General features: G+C 44.2%; 1 protein-coding gene across 1 annotated transcript in view; it reads left to right on the top strand.

The window, feature by feature from the left end:
- LOC310772941 (interleukin-1 receptor accessory protein-like 1) overlaps positions 1-19,505 on the top strand; it is a gene marked incomplete at both ends in the record, with an annotated part of 502,589 nt that overhangs the window by 259,304 nt on the left and 223,780 nt on the right. Inside the window, one exon of the mRNA XM_083632894.1 lies at positions 9,882-9,956. Within this exon, the coding sequence (XP_083489020.1) occupies positions 9,882-9,956 (75 nt within the window). The remainder of the gene's footprint in view (positions 1-9,881; positions 9,957-19,505) is intronic.

Genomic DNA, 19,505 nt, shown 5'->3' with positions numbered 1-19,505 from the left:
ATTGAAAACCTTAGAGAATCACACACACACACACACACACACACACACACACACACACACACACACACACACACACACACACACACACACACACACACACACACACACACACACACTAACTAGATGGAAATAGAAACTTGCATTTTTAACCAAACCAGCATATACCCGTTTAAAACTCACAACACTTTTTTCTTTCCCCTTTAGTTTTCCAAGTGTCTTTAATTTATTTTATTTTATTTTATTTTATTTTATTTTATTATTTAGTCATTTTGGAATTGGTGTTGCATAATGAATCCTGAACTTGCTATATAGTATGTCAAAAAAGTATAATACACAATAAGCCCCGTTATTAGGTGTCATGCATAATTATTAATATTTATAATGCAGTTTGTAATGCCTAATAAATGCATTATAGCAGCGTTTCTCAACTGGTGGGTCGCGACCCAAAGGTGGGTCGCGGGGCCGTTTTGATTGGGTCGCGGACATTGGCCTTTTTTTTTTTTTTTTCATATTTCATTTGAGTTAAATTCAGATTATTGAAACTGGATTAGCCTGACCAGTTTTACTTGTTTAACAAGCTGAAGCATATGCTCTGCCTGTAATTCAAGAGAAGTCTGCCTTTTCATTTCATATTTAATTTTAATGACCAGTACTGTTTAAATTTAAAAACACGCTATAGGCCTGTAATTCAAGTCTGCCTTATTTCGATTGGTTTTTAGCCCTAGTTGCACTTCTGTTGCACTTTTTTGTTCATTTGAGGTTTATAACAGTGCATGAAGGCATTGTGTATTAAATTAATGCGCTATTTTTTGTGCAATAAATAAAAAATCAAAAATTTGGGTCGCGACTTCATGACAAGGAAAATAGTGGGTCCTGAGGCTACACCAGTTGAGAACCACTGCACATAATGTACAACATGCTTATAGCGTCTTTGAGTACTCAGCAAAGCGCTATATAAGTCATATCTATTATTATTTATTATTATTATTATTATTATTATTATTATTATTATTATTATTATTATTATTATTATTACCTTTATTATTATTATTATACTAGTGCACTATAGACATGGCCTTCATAGAAAGTGTTGTTTAGTATGGGGGCTACGTGTACACTGTGTATCATAATGAAATAGTTTCTGAAGAAAATCCTCTATATAGTTTCTTCATGACCTCCGCCAAGAAGGTTACGTTTTTGGTGTGTTTGTCTGTCCGTTATGGATTATGGAAAAAGAGAGAGATAAGATAATCCTTTATTCGTCCCACAAGGGGAAATTTCAGTGCTACAGCAGCAAGTGGACAGGGTTAAAAAAAGAGACAGCAACATAATAGCACGTATGCTCAACATAGTAAAAAACTGAATATAGCAATTACACAACTAAGAATTGCATTAAAAGCACAGAAATTACATTAAAGTGCTAGATAAAAGTGCATTTAGCAGCCATTTTAGCAGCAATTTAAAAACCATTGTTCACTCAAGAGTGTACAGAATTAAAAAGTCTGACAGCCGCTGGGAGGAAAGAACTCCGAAAACGCTCCCTCACACACTTTGGATGAACTAGTCTGTTGGTGGTGAGGGAGCTCTCCAGGGCTGTCACAGTGTCGTGCAGAGGATGGGAGTTGTTCTCCATCAGAGAGGCCAGCTTTGCTCTCATCCGCTGCGCACCCACCACCTCCACTGAGTCCAGGCAGCAGCCAAGGACAGAGCTGGCCTTTCGGATCAGCCTATCCAGCCTCTTCCTGTCCGTGGCTGAGATGCTGCTGCCCCAACAGGCCACGCCATAAAAGAGGGCAGAGGCCACCACTGTGTCATAGAAAGACCTCAGCAGTGCCCCCTGCACCCCAAATGACCTCAGCCTCCTCAGTAGGTACAGCCTACTCTGTCCTTTCTTATAAAGTGCCATAGTATTGTCTGACCAGTCCAGTTTATTGTTCAGGTGAACACCCAGGTACTTGTAGGATGTTACCCTCTCAATGTCTTTTCCCTGGATGTTCACCAGAGTTGGGGGTGGGGGACCACGCCTGCGGAAATCCACCACCAGCTCCTTGGTCTTCCCGGCGTTGAGCTGGAGGTGGTTCCGCAGGCACCAGTCCACAAAGTCCTGTATCAGTGCTCTGTACTCTGCGTCGTCGTCTCCAGTGATGAGACCGACGATCGCAGAGTCGTCAGAGAACTTCTGCAGGTGACAGGAGGGGGTGATGTGTGTGAAGTCTGCAGTGTATGCAGTGAAAAAGAACGGGGCCAGGACCGTTCCCTGCGGGGCCCCTGTACTGCAGACCACCGTGTCTGACACACAGTCCCGTGCCCTCACATATTGTGGTCGGTTTGTGAGGTAGTCCAGACCAGTTTTACTTGTTTAACAAGCTGAAGCATATGCTCTGCCTGTAATTCAAGAGAAGTCTGCCTTTTCATTTCATATTTAATTTTAATGACCAGTACTGTTTAAATTTAAAAACACGCTATAGGCCTGTAATTCAAGTCTGCCTTATTTCGATTGGTTTTTAGCCCTAGTTGCACTTCTGTTGCACTTTTTTGTTCATTTGAGGTTTATAACAGTGCATGAAGGCATTGTGTATTAAATTAATGCGCTATTTTTTGTGCAATAAATAAAAAATCCAAAATTTGGGTCGCGACTTCATGACAAGGAAAATAGTGGGTCCTGAGGCTACACCAGTTGAGAACCACTGCACATAATGTACAGTATACATGCTTATAGCGTCTTTGAGTACTCAGCAAAGCGCTATATAAGTCATATCTATTATTATTTATTATTATTATTATTATTATTATTATTATTATTCTCATTATTATTATTATTATACTAGTGCACTATAGACATGGCCTTCATAGAAAGTGTTGTTTAGTATGGGGGCTACGTGTACACTGTGTATCATAATGAAATAGTTTCTGAAGAAAATCCTCTATATAGTTTCTTCATGACCTCCGCCAAGAAGGTTACGTTTTTGGTGTGTTTGTCTGTCCGTTATGGATTATGGAAAAAGGGTTAGTGGAAGGTGGTAGCATGGGCCAAGGAACAACCCATTCAATTTTGGAGCGGATCCGACTCACAAAATCTGCATATGATAGCAGAATGTACTGGTCTTGGCAGGGGTCTGTGTTCTCTGAGTGCACTTCTACACTAGTTGTGTCTGTAAATCCAACCATGAACAGAACATCTAATTTTGACATATGGTAATAACTTGACTGTTGTTATCACTGCAATGGAAGGACCATTTCATTTTTTCTACAGTTCAGATGGACATAAATCATGCAAATCAATAAAAAAAAATGCAGGAAATTGAATTGGCTTTAAATTGTCCAGATTTTGCTGGGGGAGAGAGAGTCTGTTGAGACGGCCAAGTTGTGCATTTAGAAACCCAATAATCAGCTGTTTGCAGCCATTGTTAAGAGCATACATATGGCTGCCAGAGCAATATGGGGGAAACTATTCATTGTGAACTTGGAAAACCTCTCTCCCATTTAGAATTCAGCTCACTGGTACAGCGGCAACTCAGAGTTCCGCGCGCCAATCGAAGCACATGTCACTTGTCCCCAAGCCCCGCCCCTCAGAGTAGCTCCAAGTGTGCGGAGATGGAAAGCCTCTCTGATGCCACTTTGAAGACCAGAACCAATTAGGGAATCATCATCCTAACGAGGAGCCTCTGAGTGCAGATCTTTTGTTGCTCAGCAGCTGCCTAATTGGGGTTGGTGTATTTTGAAACGGGAGTCGGGGCGGCAAGTCTGCTCTTCTGAAATGGTGACTCACCCATCAATCAGTGACTCACTTGTGGCTGCTGTCTTGATTGTTTTTATCACATTGCTCAAATTAGATTTTTTTCCTCCTTCTTTCTTTCTTCTTTTTTCAAAAGCATGTGCATGTGTCAATCATTAGTCATCACTAGGAATATCTACGAGTAGAGTAATATGGCATACTCCAACCAAATGTATATGATGATAGTGATTTACCCATCAGATCTGGAAAAACACAATTATAACAACTTAGTTGGATTTATTTTATCCTGACATACTTTAACTGGGTTTCCATCCAAATGTATCGCATAATTCAAGCGAATTTTGTGAAAATCCGCAAAATAAAATGCGAATTTATGCATGTTTCCATTCAGTTTTGTTTAGCGAGTTTTGGGAGTCGGCAGGTTGAGCAGTCGGTGGCGCTTCTCGTCAGAGGAGGCGTAAACGTGCCTGTGTGCCTGTAAGAGATCTCTATCAGCGGAGACCTGCTTTGATTGAGTCATCACCCGGTGACGGTGATGATCACCGTCCTCATCGTCGTAAAGTCGCCTTCAAAGCATGATGTTAGATTATAACGAACTAGTTGTGTGGCTTAGCCTTCCCAAATGTTGAGGGTCGTTTTTTAGAATTTAATACATAGAATTGGGAACGTTACATTCAATTTCATTCAGACTGCCTGGCGCTAATCGCCACCATTTCCCCCTGGAGTTGCATAAAGCGGAAGTGAAGTCACATCTGGTACGTCATCGTTAACTCATTCACTGCCAATATCTGACTGGCATTTTTGGCACAGGCCAAGTATTTCCATAATGTTTGGTCATCTTTCAAGACCCACAGTAAATTCTGTACTAGGACTACAGTGATGTCCAATACCTCGAAATGAAGATCTAAGTCTCTACTTTCACCCCCAAAAAGAAAGTTAGCTTTTAGCATGTTCTGTACTCTACTTATAACCCTTTTTATACACCCCATGTTCACCAAAAAAGCCTGTCTGGGAAGAGAAAAGGGAGAAAAAAGCATTTTTGTAAAAGGGCACAATCTCAGGCATAACTCACTCTCAATTCTTTTATTTTGAACTGTATTGACATCAGACATGTAAATATTATTCGTTAGGACACAAATGACAAAAAAAAAAAATATATATATATATATATACACACATGAAGTGCTTTTTTTTTACATTCAACAATACAGTTTACTCGGTGTGAGTGTGCAGACAGACAGACAGACAGACAGACAGACAGACACACCGACAGACAGACAGACAGACAGACAGACAGACAGACAGACAGACACACACACACACACACACACACACACACACACACACACACACACACACACACACACACACACACACACACACGATCCCCCTTTTAGATTTCTAACCCAACATAGGATAAGCAATAACCACGCCCTGTGGCGCTGGGATTGGCCAGGAGCAACACTGGAGGGCGAGCAGCCCAGCGATTTCATGAACCAACTGAAGAGCTCTTGAGAAGGACAGCGGGCTGCTGTGAGTGCCTTCTGCCCGCTGCTGCCTAGCTGTTCCTGTGTTTATTTTGATTTGTTCTGGTACACCGTCCTCGTCCATGTCTCCCTGTCATATCTATGATCGTTCCCGTTTTCCCCTCGGCTATTCAACACGTCCTCACCGCCCTCGCAAACTGATCGATCATTTCCTCATTCCTCCGATGATCAAACACATCTCTTGATTACTTTCTCCCGTTTTCTCCTGGCTGGCACAGAGGAAGGCGACTCCAGCTCGGCGTTTCAATGTTTCTCCTGTCTGCACAAGGAAGCGTTACCCGTTCTCTGCATTTCCTCTTGCATCAATTTCAAAACAACAGCTGCGGTATGTGTTTGATCGCGTGCTGTCGGCTACCCTTTGAAGGCAGGGACCTGTGTCTGTGTGACAGGCTGGGCAAGTGTTTGCTGCAGGCGCTGCACCAATAAAAACAAAAACACGTCAAACACGTCCTTGGCGGGGAAGGCCATTGCTGATAACACGTCAAAGACGTCATTGGCGGTGAATGAGTTAATTCGCAAAATCTGTTTCCATTGCAAAAGTTCGCATCTTCCTACTGTCGATACGCTGATAAATCCACCCCCTCCAAGCGTAAAAACATTTATGCGATATTTCGACCTTTATTCGAATTTCTGGTGTTTCCATTCAAGTTTATATTCGCATTTTGGGTAAATGCGAATATCCAGAGGTGGATGGAAACCCAGTTTTTGAACACAAAATGATGCTACCTTTTTCTACTAGGTTCTGTCCTCCCTAAACACTAGCAGCAATCTTCAGTTGGTACTCTCAGCCAAAGGTCCTTCAGCTGCTAGCCGGCTGCCATACCAGAGAACTAAACGTTGTTACGCCATGCTTTAGACAAACTAATGCTATATATTGTGTTTATTAACTAAGAGATTGAATTGGTTTATGTTTTGATACGATAAGTTAAGGTTCAAGGAGAATTCAGTTTTTTTACACGCCGGACCTTATTTCCAGCTTAAAATATGTTTTACTCACCCAGAGAACGTTGGTTTCATTCTGATCGCCAAAGAAGATATTCAGGTCCGAGTAGAGTCCGAACTGGCCAAAACAGCAGAAAACGGGGCATACGTAGTACACACTGTAAATAACGTATTTTCTGCAACGTAGCGGTTCATATCCTCATAATATCTCGCCCATATGAACGTGAATCCATCTAGTCTCCTCCAGGCTCCCTCGGGCAGCTTCGGGCAGCCTCGGTTTCCTTATCCGGGGTCAATGTTGAATCGGTGGCTATGGCCTTGCTGGGTACATACATTTGTCCTGCAGTAATACACACTGGGTACATACATCTGTATATGTGCAGCAGTCTTTTGTCCTGCAGTAATACACTGGGTACATACATCTGTATGTGTGCAGCAGTCTTTTGTCCTGCAGTAATACACACTGGGTACATACATATGTATGTGTGTAGCAGTCTTTTGTCCTGCAGTAATACACACTGGGTACATACATCTGTATGTGTGCAGCAGTCTTTTGTCCTGCAGTAATACACACTGGGTACATACATATGTATGTGTGTAGCAGTCTTTTGTCCTGCAGTAATACACACTGGGTACATACATCTGTATATGTGCAGCAGTCTTTTGTCCTGCAGTAATACACACTGGGTACATACATATGTATGTGTGTAGCAGTCTTTTGTCCTGCAGTAATACACTGGGTACATCTGTATATGTGTAGCAGTCTTTTGTCCTGCAGTAATACACACTGGGTACATACATCAGTATATGTGCAGCACTCTTTTGTCCTGCAGTAATACACACTGGGTACATACATCTGTATGTGTGCAGCAGTCTTTTGTCCTGCAGTAACACACTGGGTACATACATCTGTATGTGTGTAGCAGTCCTTTGTCCTGCAGTAATACACACTGGGTACATACATCAGTATATGTGCAGCAGTCTTTTGTCCTGCAGTAATACACACTGGGTACATACATCTGTATGTGTGTAGCAGTCTTTTGTCCTGCAGTAATACACACTGGGTACATACATCTGTATGTGTGCAGCAGTCTTTTGTCCTGCAGTAATACACTGGGTACATACATCTGTATGTGTGCAGCAGTCTTTTGTCCTGCAGTAATACACTGGGTACATACATCTGTATGTGTGTAGCAGTCTTTTGTCCTGCAGTAATACACTGGGTACATACATCTGTATGTGTGTAGCAGTCTTTTGTCCTGCAGTAATACACTGGGTACATACATCTGTATGTGTGCAGCAGTCTTTTGTCCTGCAGTAACACACTGGGTACATACATCTGTATGTGTGCAGCAGTCTTTTGTCCTGCAGTAACACACTGGGTACATACATCTGTATGTGTGTAGCAGTCTTTTGTCCTGCAGTAATACACTGGGTACATACATCTGTATGTGTGTAGCAGTCTTTTGTCCTGCAGTAACACACTGGGTACATACATCTGTATGTGTGCAGCAGTCTTTTGTCCTGCAGTAATACACTGGGTACATACATCTGTATGTGTGTAGCAGTCTTTTGTCCTGCAGTAATACACACTGGGTACATACATCTGTATGTGTGCAGCAGTCTTTTGTCCTGCAGTAATACACACTGGGTACATACATCTGTATGTGTGTAGCAGTCTTTTGTCCTGCAGTAATACACTGGGTACATACATCTGTATGTGTGTAGCAGTCTTTTGTCCTGCAGTAACACACTGGGTACATACATCTGTATGTGTGCAGCAGTCTTTTGTCCTGCAGTAATACACACTGGGTACATACATCTGTATGTGTGTAGCAGTCTTTTGTCCTGCAGTAATACACACTGGGTACATACATCTGTATGTGTGCAGCAGTCTTTTGTCCTGCAGTAACACACTGGGTACATACATCTGTATGTGTGTAGCAGTCTTTTGTCCTGCAGTAATACACACTGGGTACATACATCTGTATGTGTGTAGCAGTCTTTTGTCCTGCAGTAATACACACTGGGTACATACATCTGTATATGTGCAGCAGTCTTTTGTCCTGCAGTAATACACTGGGTACATACATCTGTATGTGTGTAGCAGTCTTTTGTCCTGCAGTAATACACTGGGTACATACATCTGTATGTGTGCAGCAGTCTTTTGTCCTGCAGTAATACACTGGGTACATACATCTGTATGTGTGTAGCAGTCTTTTGTCCTGCAGTAATACACTGGGTACATACATCTGTATGTGTGTAGCAGTCTTTTGTCCTGCAGTAACACACTGGGTACATACATCTGTATGTGTGTAGCAGTCTTTTGTCCTGCAGTAATACACTGGGTACATACATCTGTATGTGTGTAGCAGTCTTTTGTCCTGCAGTAATACACTGGGTACATACATCTGTATGTGTGTAGCAGTCTTTTGTCCTGCAGTAATACACTGGGTACATACATCTGTATGTGTGTAGCAGTCTTTTGTCCTGCAGTAACACACTGGGTACATACATCTGTATGTGTGTAGCAGTCTTTTGTCCTGCAGTAATACACACTGGGTACATACAGTACATCTGTGTGTGTGTAGCAGTCTTTTGTCCTGCAGTAACACACTGGGTACATACATCTGTATGTGTGTAGCAGTCTTTTGTCCTGCAGTAACACACTGGGTACATACATCTGTATGTGTGTAGCAGTCTTTTGTCCTGCAGTAATACACTGGGTACATACATCTGTATGTGTGTAGCAGTCTTTTGTCCTGCAGTAATACACTGGGTACATACATCTGTATGTGTGTAGCAGTCTTTTGTCCTGCAGTAATACACTGGGTACATACATCTGTATGTGTGTAGCAGTCTTTTGTCCTGCAGTAACACACTGGGTACATACATCTGTATGTGTGCAGCAGTCTTTTGTCCTGCAGTAATACACACTGGGTACATACAGTACATCTGTATGTGTGTACCAGTCTTTTGTCCTGCAGTAATACACACTGGGTACATACATCTGTATGTGTGCAGCAGTCTTTTGTCCTGCAGTAATACACACTGGGTACATACATCTGTATGTGTGCAGCAGTCTTTTGTCCTGCAGTAATACACACTGGGTACATTCATGACGTGAAGTCACATTTTCCAATCGTGTTCACTGCACAGAGCTGAAAATAGCTTAAACATCCTCTGAAGCAGCTCTTAACCTTCCCATCCCCCCGCCCCCTGCGAGTGATTTTACCTTAGAGTATGCAGTTACCCTCAATATATATATATATATATATATTTTTTTATATTGCAGTCCGCGTTTGTTTCATGGCACACTTATCATAATCACTCACATGCTCATTCCACAAGGTATTCAAGGCATTAAGTATTGAAACAGCTGCCAGTTTGAAAGTGCCCATACTGTACTTATGCTTAAGCTGTGGCTGGATAATTCTACCAGTTGTAATTCATCTCTCTCTCTCTCTCTCTCTCTCTCTCTCTCTCTCTCTCTCTCTCTCTCTCTCTCCGTTCTCTAAATATTAGATTTCAATAATATGTTGATCCACCCTTAATGCAGCCCTTATTGTGGGGCTTAATTAATACATCGTACGCCCACTGTCCACGGAAGGAAACAAATAAACGTGTGTTCTTTCTGTTCTCTTGTCTCCTCACAGCTCCCCTGACAGACAAGCCTCCCAAAATCCTCTTCCCCTCGGAAAGCCAAGTCAGCGTCATGGAGTTGGCGATAGGTAAGGAAACGGCTTTTCGGTTTCATTACACGTTTTCTCCGTCAGTGTAAACGGAGCACGTTGTGACACACTTGTTCGTCACAATGGCAGCGCTTCAGATTCCCCCGATTAGTGTGTGAAAATCCCTCAAAAGGGGTCCTGTTCCACTTCACTGTGTCTTTTATCAGCGCTATACTGTATGTCAATTGCCTCCTTTCCGTCTATATTTGGCGTGACGATCAGATCAGGCTTGAAATCGAGTACTCGACTGCAGTATCAGTGTTGTGTTTCTGCAAATCTGCACTGTGGTTTGATTTGCATTGTAAAATGTTGAGAACCAGCAGTCGGGTGGTTGGTTGCTTGGTCAGTTGGTCCACAAAAAGTTCCCCATGCTGTGGATAGTTTTCACCCTATAGGAGGCTGAAATTTGGCATGGAGGTCAAGTGTGTGTGTGTGTGTGTGTGTGTGTGTGTGTGTGTGTGTGTGTGTGTGTGTGTGTGTGTGTGTGTGTTTTGTGTGTGTGTGTGTACCCGGTCGTGCGTGATACCCCCCCGTGTCATACCCCCCAAAAAAGTGTGAAGTACAGTAAAATTGTATTTTGTGCTTGTAATTGGACCTTGAGTTTACACCATGTTGTAAAAAAGAAATCCGGATGAGTTCTCTATGTCACAGCGGATGAAAAAGAAAGTGACTTGGTGAATATGAAAACCACGCCCACTCCTTCTCCTCTCACAGCAGCATGATATCTCGCCTCATAACATCTATCTTACTTATCTCAGTCACACGGATGCAGCCTGTATTTGTTCAGCTGGGTAATGAGTGGAATTGGCACCACCGAGAGAAACCATACGTATGCTCCCCCGCTCATTATCTTCAAATATGTGCTGTTAACATGACTTCAGGTGGTCGCCTCCCCATTCTGCCTCGTGTGGCAGGCAGGGGGGCGAGCGTCTGCCCTGTGCCTTTACCAGCTTTCCATGAACAGGGAGGCTCATGGGAAAAATTCCCGCTTTGTACCTTATTGAGGAAAAGCTCAGCTGTGGGTAGAGACGGGAAAATGGGTCATGATGGAGGCTTCCTTTGAAGTAAATCTGTCACGGGTGATGAACACAACCGGCGCGCCGACGAGCTAAAAGGTGCAATCAGAAAAGAGGTGCAAATTATTGTAGCTTTCAATTGATGATGGTTAAAAGCCCTCTCTGCCTTAAATGTTTGGCGGCCGGTGATGATGGTGATTTTCAGAACCCATTACCTGATAGCCTGGAGAAGAGGCAATAATGGTGGGATGCCAAAGTAAAGACTTGCGCTGGCGCCGTTGTTTTGTGATTGTTTTTGTTATCCTACCATGTGTTTTGTTAAAGATAGCTTTTAGCTCAGGGATTCTCACCCATTGTCAAGGGTTTTATCTGGCTCAGAACGGGCCTTTGGGGGGTGACTACGCACGACACCGATCATGATAAGTAAAGTAAAGTAAAGGTAAAGTCCCACTGATTGTCACACAATGTGTGAAATTTGTTCTCCGCATTTGACCCATCCCCTGGGGGAGCGGTGAGCGGCAGCGTGCGCCGCGCTCGGGAATCACATGGTGATTTAACCCCCCAATTCCAACCCTTTGATGCTGAGTGCCAAGCAGGGCGGCAAATGGGTCCCATTTTTATAGTCTTTGGTATGACTCGGCCGGGGATCGAACTCACGACCTCCCAGTCTCAGGGCGGACACTCAGACCACAAGGCCACTGAGCTGGTAATGATCACTGTCGTGCGTGGCCTACATTTGACTCTTGGGTTGAGTGTCAGGGTTCCTGAACACAAATCATTGATATCAGTCAGAAATTATGGAGCAATGTGTTTTCACAGCAACCAAAATGTGAGACTTTAACTTTGAAATTCTCTGTGTAGTCAGAGTTGTCCTGGTCTCAAATATGTCTCAAAAAAGTTTTTCCAGCACTCACAAGTTTGAGAAAGGAAGCTATTTGAAGGTACAAAGGGTACAAATGTGGGACTTTAATTGTGATATTCTCTAAAATGACGTGATAAAAATGCTTGATTTTGAGTTAGTATGCAGTCACGGTTGTCCTGAACTCAAATATATCAGTCCTTTGGTCTCTTTTTGGGGGGAGTGGCTTGGACCTTTGGGGGGGGGGGGGTGTGGCTAAAACCTCTGGGGGGCGCCAGACATTCCTTATGCAGGAAAAACCCTGAGAGGTTTCCAGAGTCATTAGTCACATTTGAAGATGTAGCGGGCACCATCTGTTGATCAGTAGCGTCAGCCTTCAGTGACAAGATCTTCTCATCATCCTCTCACCTATCACAGTGAAATATGATCTAATGAGCCCCAAGGCTTTCTAATACGATACAGATCATGTGCTCCTCCGTGAGATTACTGCAGCCATCTTGTCTGTAGATATTTCACTATCTGTGTGACTGTGGATATTGATCCTTATTGCATGGAGATTGATACGAGCCCCGTGTTTTTCTGATGCCCCTACCTCCACCCCAGCTCCCATTGATATGCTATACACAGTCAGCAAGGTCCGTATCCATAATGTATGAACGGTCGTTTGATGCTCTGCCTGTACAAGCCGCTGTCACTTACTCTCAGTGTTGGGATAGCAGACAGCCTATACTCAAAATGGCCTAGTTCCTTCCCGGGTGGGGATTTCTTTGGGACCAATTTTAATTAGGGATGCACGGTATATCGGCAAACATATCGATATCGGCAGATGTTAGTCATTTTTTAACATATCAGCATCGGTCCGATGTTGCAATGTTAATATCGGTTATCGGTATCAGCCAAAAATGTTCCCATTGAGAGGAAACATTGTGATAAATCTATGATTTATGGGCTTTTCCAAAGGTTTTGGAAATAAAGAAATGCATAACTTTTTCAAATTCACAGTGTTTACATGTGTTTTTCAGTATGTACACAATGTCATTATCATAGAAATGTGGTTTTATACAGATCATATCGACATCTGTAAATATCGGGTTTATCGGCCATACCAGCAATGTTAATATCGGTTATCGGTATCGGCCATCGGTGCATCCCTAATTTTAATATTCATTCCCACATAAGATATGAAAACCTAAATAGTTTCGGCGGTTGACAGTTAATTAGGCAGGTGTGAGAGAGAGAGACAGACAGAGAGAGAGATAGAGAGAGAGATGGAGAGAGAGAGTTTCCAAGCTCCTGTTGTGCAACTCCAGGGATGAAAGGGGAGAACAGAGGGAGCTGTAAATGGAAGAGCAGCTCAATGAATCAACACCTACTTTTCCTCTTTGCCCTCTCCCTTCTTGTCTCCTAATGGATGACTTTCCTCACTTCTAATTGATTTGATACAGATCGCTTGAGGAAAACGTGTTGTGTGAACGCTCCTCTCGGCCCTATAGATGGGCTTTCCTCTGTCTTCTCCGTGGGATACTAGGGTCATCACGATACTTGAATTTCTAACTCTGATAGCGATACCCAGGTAATATCGATACTCTGTACCATTTTTGATACCACGGGGGGAAATGACAACACATCAAGAGGTATAAAAATAAACAAAGACAGATGGATGGACAGAGACACACGCCCCATAAAACTCATAAAAAAAAACGTTGCTCTTACACAGCCCCAGATTACCGATTACCCCTGCTCTCGTCATCAGCCTATCAGAACACTTTTAGCTTGTTGAAGCAACAGATACCCACCAATGACATGGAGGGAAAAATCAGTCGAACTAGAAATATTGAGCGGTTATAGCGCACTCATAGCGTGGCGCAGCTCGCACGCTTTGTCTGCTTGCCTCGCATGCTCAACTGTGCGCCGTAGAACCGGCCACCTTATTATAGTAGTGAGATGTTTGATTTTTGTATTAAGAGAAAGCTGGTATCGATACTGTTGCAAATGAGTATTGTATCCGTTAAAAAAAAAAAATATTGATACTATCGATACTTTTGACAACCTTGCTGTGGGACAAATCAGATACAGTGTAGTTTGAGTCTGCAATTCAGTTTGACAGTTCAGCGCACATTGCATTCACTAAGTGCACAAATACTATGTCCATTTCAAGTGCAGACTGCTAATGGATAATATTTGTATATGCTAAACACGTTGAGTGATTCATTTAGCTGAGTGCATGAACAGGTCCACAAAAATAACAATGGAGACAAACAAAAAGATTGTATACAAAATGTGCAGCTCTGTGTCTACCTGTTGGCTAAAAATACATCACACAAGTACCGTAAATTCCGGACTATAAGACGCACCGGTCTATAAGCCGCGGGACCAAAATTGACTATTTTTTTCTTCTATAAGCCGCACCGGACTATAAGCCGCGGGTGTTTTGATGTTTAATTACCATATGAAAGGGTTCGTGCACAGAGAGGAATGTCGGGAAAGCGATGGCTGTTTGGGGAAGCTCCCATTTATTAACATTTCAACAAAACAAAACAAAAGTCAGGTCACTAATCCCCAGACAAAATCACACAACAATAGGCTATATGTGCAGCAAACCTGTAACCAGAGAAGTCAAGTCACTAATCCTCGTCTTCCTCTTCTTCCTGCGTACTGAAACCACCAAAGTCCTCATCTTCAGTGTCGAAAACGAACAGGTTCAGGGTGGCTTCGTCAACCACTCTCCTCTCTCCTTCATTGTCACTCAAAACCAACGAACTCCTCTTCATCACTGTCGGCATCGAACAGCCTCTGAAGCCTCTGACGGCCCTCAGCGCCAGCTGTGGCGGCGTCATTCTCTTCATCCCGCAGCAGTCCAGCGTTTTGGAACCCGTTGGTGATTGTGGATGTTTTCACACTCCTATAATATTCCGTGCTGAGACAGTTCCTCCTGCTGCACCGTCCAACGCCTCACCATTGACTCATCGATGCCCAGGTTATGCGCGGCTGCTCTGTTTCCCTCTTTTAATGCGAGATTGACTGCTTTCAACTTGAAAGCTGCCTCGTGTGAATTTCTGCGTACCTTCCCCATGGTAAGTGAGAGTGTTGCTTCTACTGCTCGTTCTCATGCTGTCGAGAACGAGCAAAGCTTTTTTTTGGTGAAAGAATCCTCCAGGGCGCTTCTTGTTAACAGTCCGAGTGAGTGGCAGGTCGAACGTCAAAGGCACTTCATCCATATTTATGATCTGCTCCGGTTCGATGGAATATTCCTTGATCTTCCTTTGTGTGAATTCGCCGAAGTTTGTGATTTTCTCCTGGTAGTCGGGGGAGGGAGTTGATGGCCGAGTGGCCGTTTGCTTACCGTAATTACCATATGTAAGTGGTCACGCACAGAGGGGATTGTCGGGATGGCTGTTTGAGGAAGCTCCCATTTACCGTATTACCGTAACATTTCAACAAAACAACATAACACAACACCACCGTTGTTTATTTTTACAGTGCACACAGTGTCCGCGGTGTGGTGAAAAGAGGGCAAGAGAGGAAATTAAAACAGAAGTGGATTTATAGTTAGAAAGAGTGCTAAAAAAGAGAGATTTTATTTGTATTTTTTTTTTTTTTTTCTGAAAAAATCCATAGATAAGACGCACCGTTATATAAGCCGCAGGGGCCAAAAAACGGGAAAAAAGCCGCGGCTTATAGTCCGGAATTTACGGTACTTGTGGCGCACTTTTGCAAAAAGTAGATACAACCGATAAGTAGTCATCACAGCACTTAGGCATTATACTAGCTTAGTTTAGTGTAAAAAAAACAGTGATAATATAGAGCACTGCAGGAATGAGTCCGGAAGACCTGGATGTTAACACTTCCGGTTCCTATGTGTAAAAAGTCAATGGGATTTTTCTATGGGGCTTTTGTTTAAATGCTTGAGATAAGGTTTGTGGTAACTGTGTTCAGCAAGATAATCTTCACAAATGATGACTACTTTTATGATGATGATATCCTCATTAAAGTAAAGTAAATTCCTCATTGCGAAGATTATTGGGACATTCCTTTAAAACTGGGAGATGGGAATCTGGCGGTTCAAAGGTCATGAGCTCGAACGGTGATGTCACCAGTGCTCCTATTTTCTCTCCCAAACTCGTACGAGCCTCAGCAGTCCCGACCTCAAAAATCTAAGATGGCTGCTCTCCGCGCATCAACAGCAGTTAAAATCTTAGTAAAGACTGTTTATTAGCACTTCTGTCTTGTTTGTGTCTCATTAAATCAGCTGTAGGTTACACACAGCACTGTGTCTAACTTCTATCTGTGTGGACATGCTGTTGCAGTGTTTGGGGTCAGTAGCTCCCCTGGCCCATGAAGTTTGCTTTTTCTCAGCAGGAGTCATAGTCATTTCCTCAGGAGTTCGAGTTGATGATTCTTCTATAAATAGGTCACGATGACATCGATTCCATTGTGACATCATCAGTGATTTAGGGTTGTCATAGCCTTGAAACTCAGGCTGTTGCCTTGAGTGGCTGATGATGTCATCAGTTATCAGTGGGACAAAGGCTGAAACAGACAGAGTTTGCTGACTCATGATGACTCATAACTGATGACATCATCACTCATGACATCACATCACATCAAAGATCCGGCTCCATCATTACTGATGTCACTATGACATCACTGATCAGTCTTGTCACAATGCCTCCTTGTGTGTGTGTGTGTGTGTGTGTGTGTGTGTGTGTGTGTGTGTGTGTGTGTGTGTGTGTGTGTGTGTGTGTGTGTGTGTGTGTGTGTGTGCACCCTTATGACATCACTTTTGACATCACTGATGACATCACTGATGACATCTCGTCATTAGCTAATTAGCCTAATTAAAAAATCCGGGCTCTGTCAGGTCACCCCCACTGGTGCCCTTTACCCCCTGAAGGTTTCAGCCCAATCGCACTTGAAACAGCGTAGCTGTGGCCAGACACAGAATTGAAACATAAATATCGCCCACATCCTCAGATATGACTTTAGTTACAGTGTGAAAATCAGCATCACCTCTTCTTTGAAAAGCCTGAAAAGTTGTGTGATTGAAAACCGCCGTCCCTTTGTTCTCTACACTATACTGAACATGAACACACACAAAGGTCTGACAAAAGGGAGATTTGATTTTCATTTGCACTCAATTGTTGAGCTTCCTGACTCATTTTTGGTGAATGATTTGAGTGTAAGCTGTGCAAATTGGTTTTCAGTCACTCGGAGAGGGTTATAATGATATGAAAGGAAGATCAAAACCATTCTTCTCATGTACTAACTTTACTTGGAGTCGCCTAAGATTCTCTGGTAATCATTGTAGTTCCGAACAGGTTGGATAGATCTACTGTGCTATTCTTGGGCAACCCAATTTGCTGTGAATGCCTCCCATTCCCTCCAAACTGACACTGGTACACTCAAACCGCGCTGCCACGAGGCTTTGAACTTTGAACTCGAGGCTATGAGACGTGAAGAATCCGATGCAGACCTTTTCCACAAGGAACTTCCTCCTCCACCGTCTCTTACATCCACTGTGTTGAAGTAGAGCGTTGCTCGGCCGAAATGATGAACGGCACTTTTGACGGCAGAAAAAAATGTCAACTCTCTCCGTATTGCTTGAGAGAATGTGGAACTGCAAACCCAGTCCAACAGACGGTTTTCACACGCGTCACCTTTACTTCATTTTGTTCAATCTGTCAATGTTGTTTGTAATCCTATGATCCATCCATCGTATTACCCTGGAACCATCTTCTAGCTGTAACCGTATGGATTTGATCTTTTGGCTCGTGATGTGGGGGATTTCCTTACGTCGATCCGGGCACCATTTTCAATATTTGATGATTATTATTGATTCCGTCGCTATCCTAATGAAAACATGTTGACATGTGAGATGAAGGTAGACAAAAGCACAGCCTTAGGTCGAGGTGTGTGCTGCATCCTGTTCGAGGTAAATACCAAAGAGAAAGGATTTATTGATTTTTCTTTCCACTTGTAACAGGGAGGTCGTGCATCGTCTGGAGTTGACACCTGCACACATTTCACCTCACCTCTGACCTTTCTTAATCTCCCTGTTACTTCTGTAGCATAGAATGGAGGACCAACATCTAGACATTGATACAACTAATAATTGATTGCATCTATATAGCGCTTTTCTAAATACACAATGTGCTTCACATATTGGGGGGGGGGGGGGGGGGGGGGCTCAACTCATCCACCGATGTGTAGCACCCATCTGGGTGATGATGCACGGCAGCCAGTTTGCGCCAGAACGCTCACCACACATCAGCCTATCATGCTGGAGAGTGGAGGGTTGAATGTGCCAATTATCGAGGGATGATTAGGTGGCCATGATGGATGGAAGGCCTGTGTGGGGAATTTAGCCGGGGCACCGCGGGTTACACCCCTACTCTTGCGAAAAGTGCCGACGGGATCTTTAGTGACCACAGAGAGTCAGGAGGACTGGTTTAACGTCTCATCCAACGGGGAGATTATTCATTAGACCAGAGGGGAGGAGCACCTCCTACTGGTCCTCCAACAACACTTCCAGCATCATGGTCTTCCATCCGAGAACTATCTAGAGTCAGACCTGCGTAGTCTCTCCCAGCAAGCCAGCAATGTAATGCAGGAGCCATGGTGCAGGCTAAACACGGCCTGCACGGAGCACTGTGCCACTTACAGCAGCACCCAGGGCAGGGCAGCACCCAGGGCAGTGCAGCACCCAGGGCAGTGCAGCACCCAGGGCAGTGCAACACCCAGGGCAGTGCAGCACCCAGGGCAGTGGCAGCACCCAGGGCAGTGCAGCACCCAGGGCAGTGGCAGCACCCAGGGCAGTGGCAGCACCCAGGGCAGTGCAACACCCAGGGCAGTGGCAGCACCCAGGGCAGTGGCAGCACCCAGGGCAGTGGCAGCACCCAGGGCAGTGCAACACCCAGGGCAGTGGCAGCACCCAGGGCAGTGGCAGCACCCAGGGCAGTGGCAGCACCCAGGGCAGTGCAGCACCCAGGGCAGTGCAACACCCAGGGCAGTGCAACACCCAGGGCAGTGGCAGCACCCAGGGCAGGGCAGCGTGAGGCCCAACACCTCCAGCTCTGCCTTTTATGCTCTGGGCTGCAGTGATTCTGATTGTGTGATGTCATCAGTGCAGCAAACGCCTCGTGCACACCTACAATGGCAAAATCCCTTTTCCGCTGTTGTCGCAGCGTTTTGTGGGCGTGGAAACCAGCTTCCAGCTTGAAGCTGTAGAAACGTTTTCAGGTAGATGTACACAGAAGGGTGGGGGGAGGAAATGTGTACGGAAGAGCTGTCATTGGGTAGCTTAACGAAAGGTCCCGCCCTAGTCCCGCCCCGCGAGCGCGAAGCCGCTCGGAGACAAGCCGCGTCTAGTCTGCGACAGCGAAACGCTGGGCGGTTCCTGCGGCAGGGGGCGCGAGGTTGAAATGGACCAATCAGACGCGGAAATAGAGCAAGACAGCCTATCAAGCTGCAGCGTCAAAGAGGCTTTCACAGGAGGCATGCCGCCGAGCGTTTCATGGTGTGCACGAGCAGTAAGACAGGCTCTGATTGGTAGGGTACAGTCCAGCTCCATCCAACAATGTCATAATCAGATTGCTCAGTTCAGTCATGTTTATGGCCCCTTATCACACACAAGCGAGTCTCAAATGGCTTTACATAGCATCATCACAGTCATAT

Source organism: Poromitra crassiceps (genome assembly GCF_964638095.1).
Source record: "Poromitra crassiceps genome assembly, chromosome: 3".
Classification (NCBI taxonomy): domain Eukaryota; kingdom Metazoa; phylum Chordata; class Actinopteri; order Beryciformes; family Melamphaidae; genus Poromitra; species Poromitra crassiceps.
This window is presented reverse-complemented; position numbering and strand designations above follow the sequence as displayed.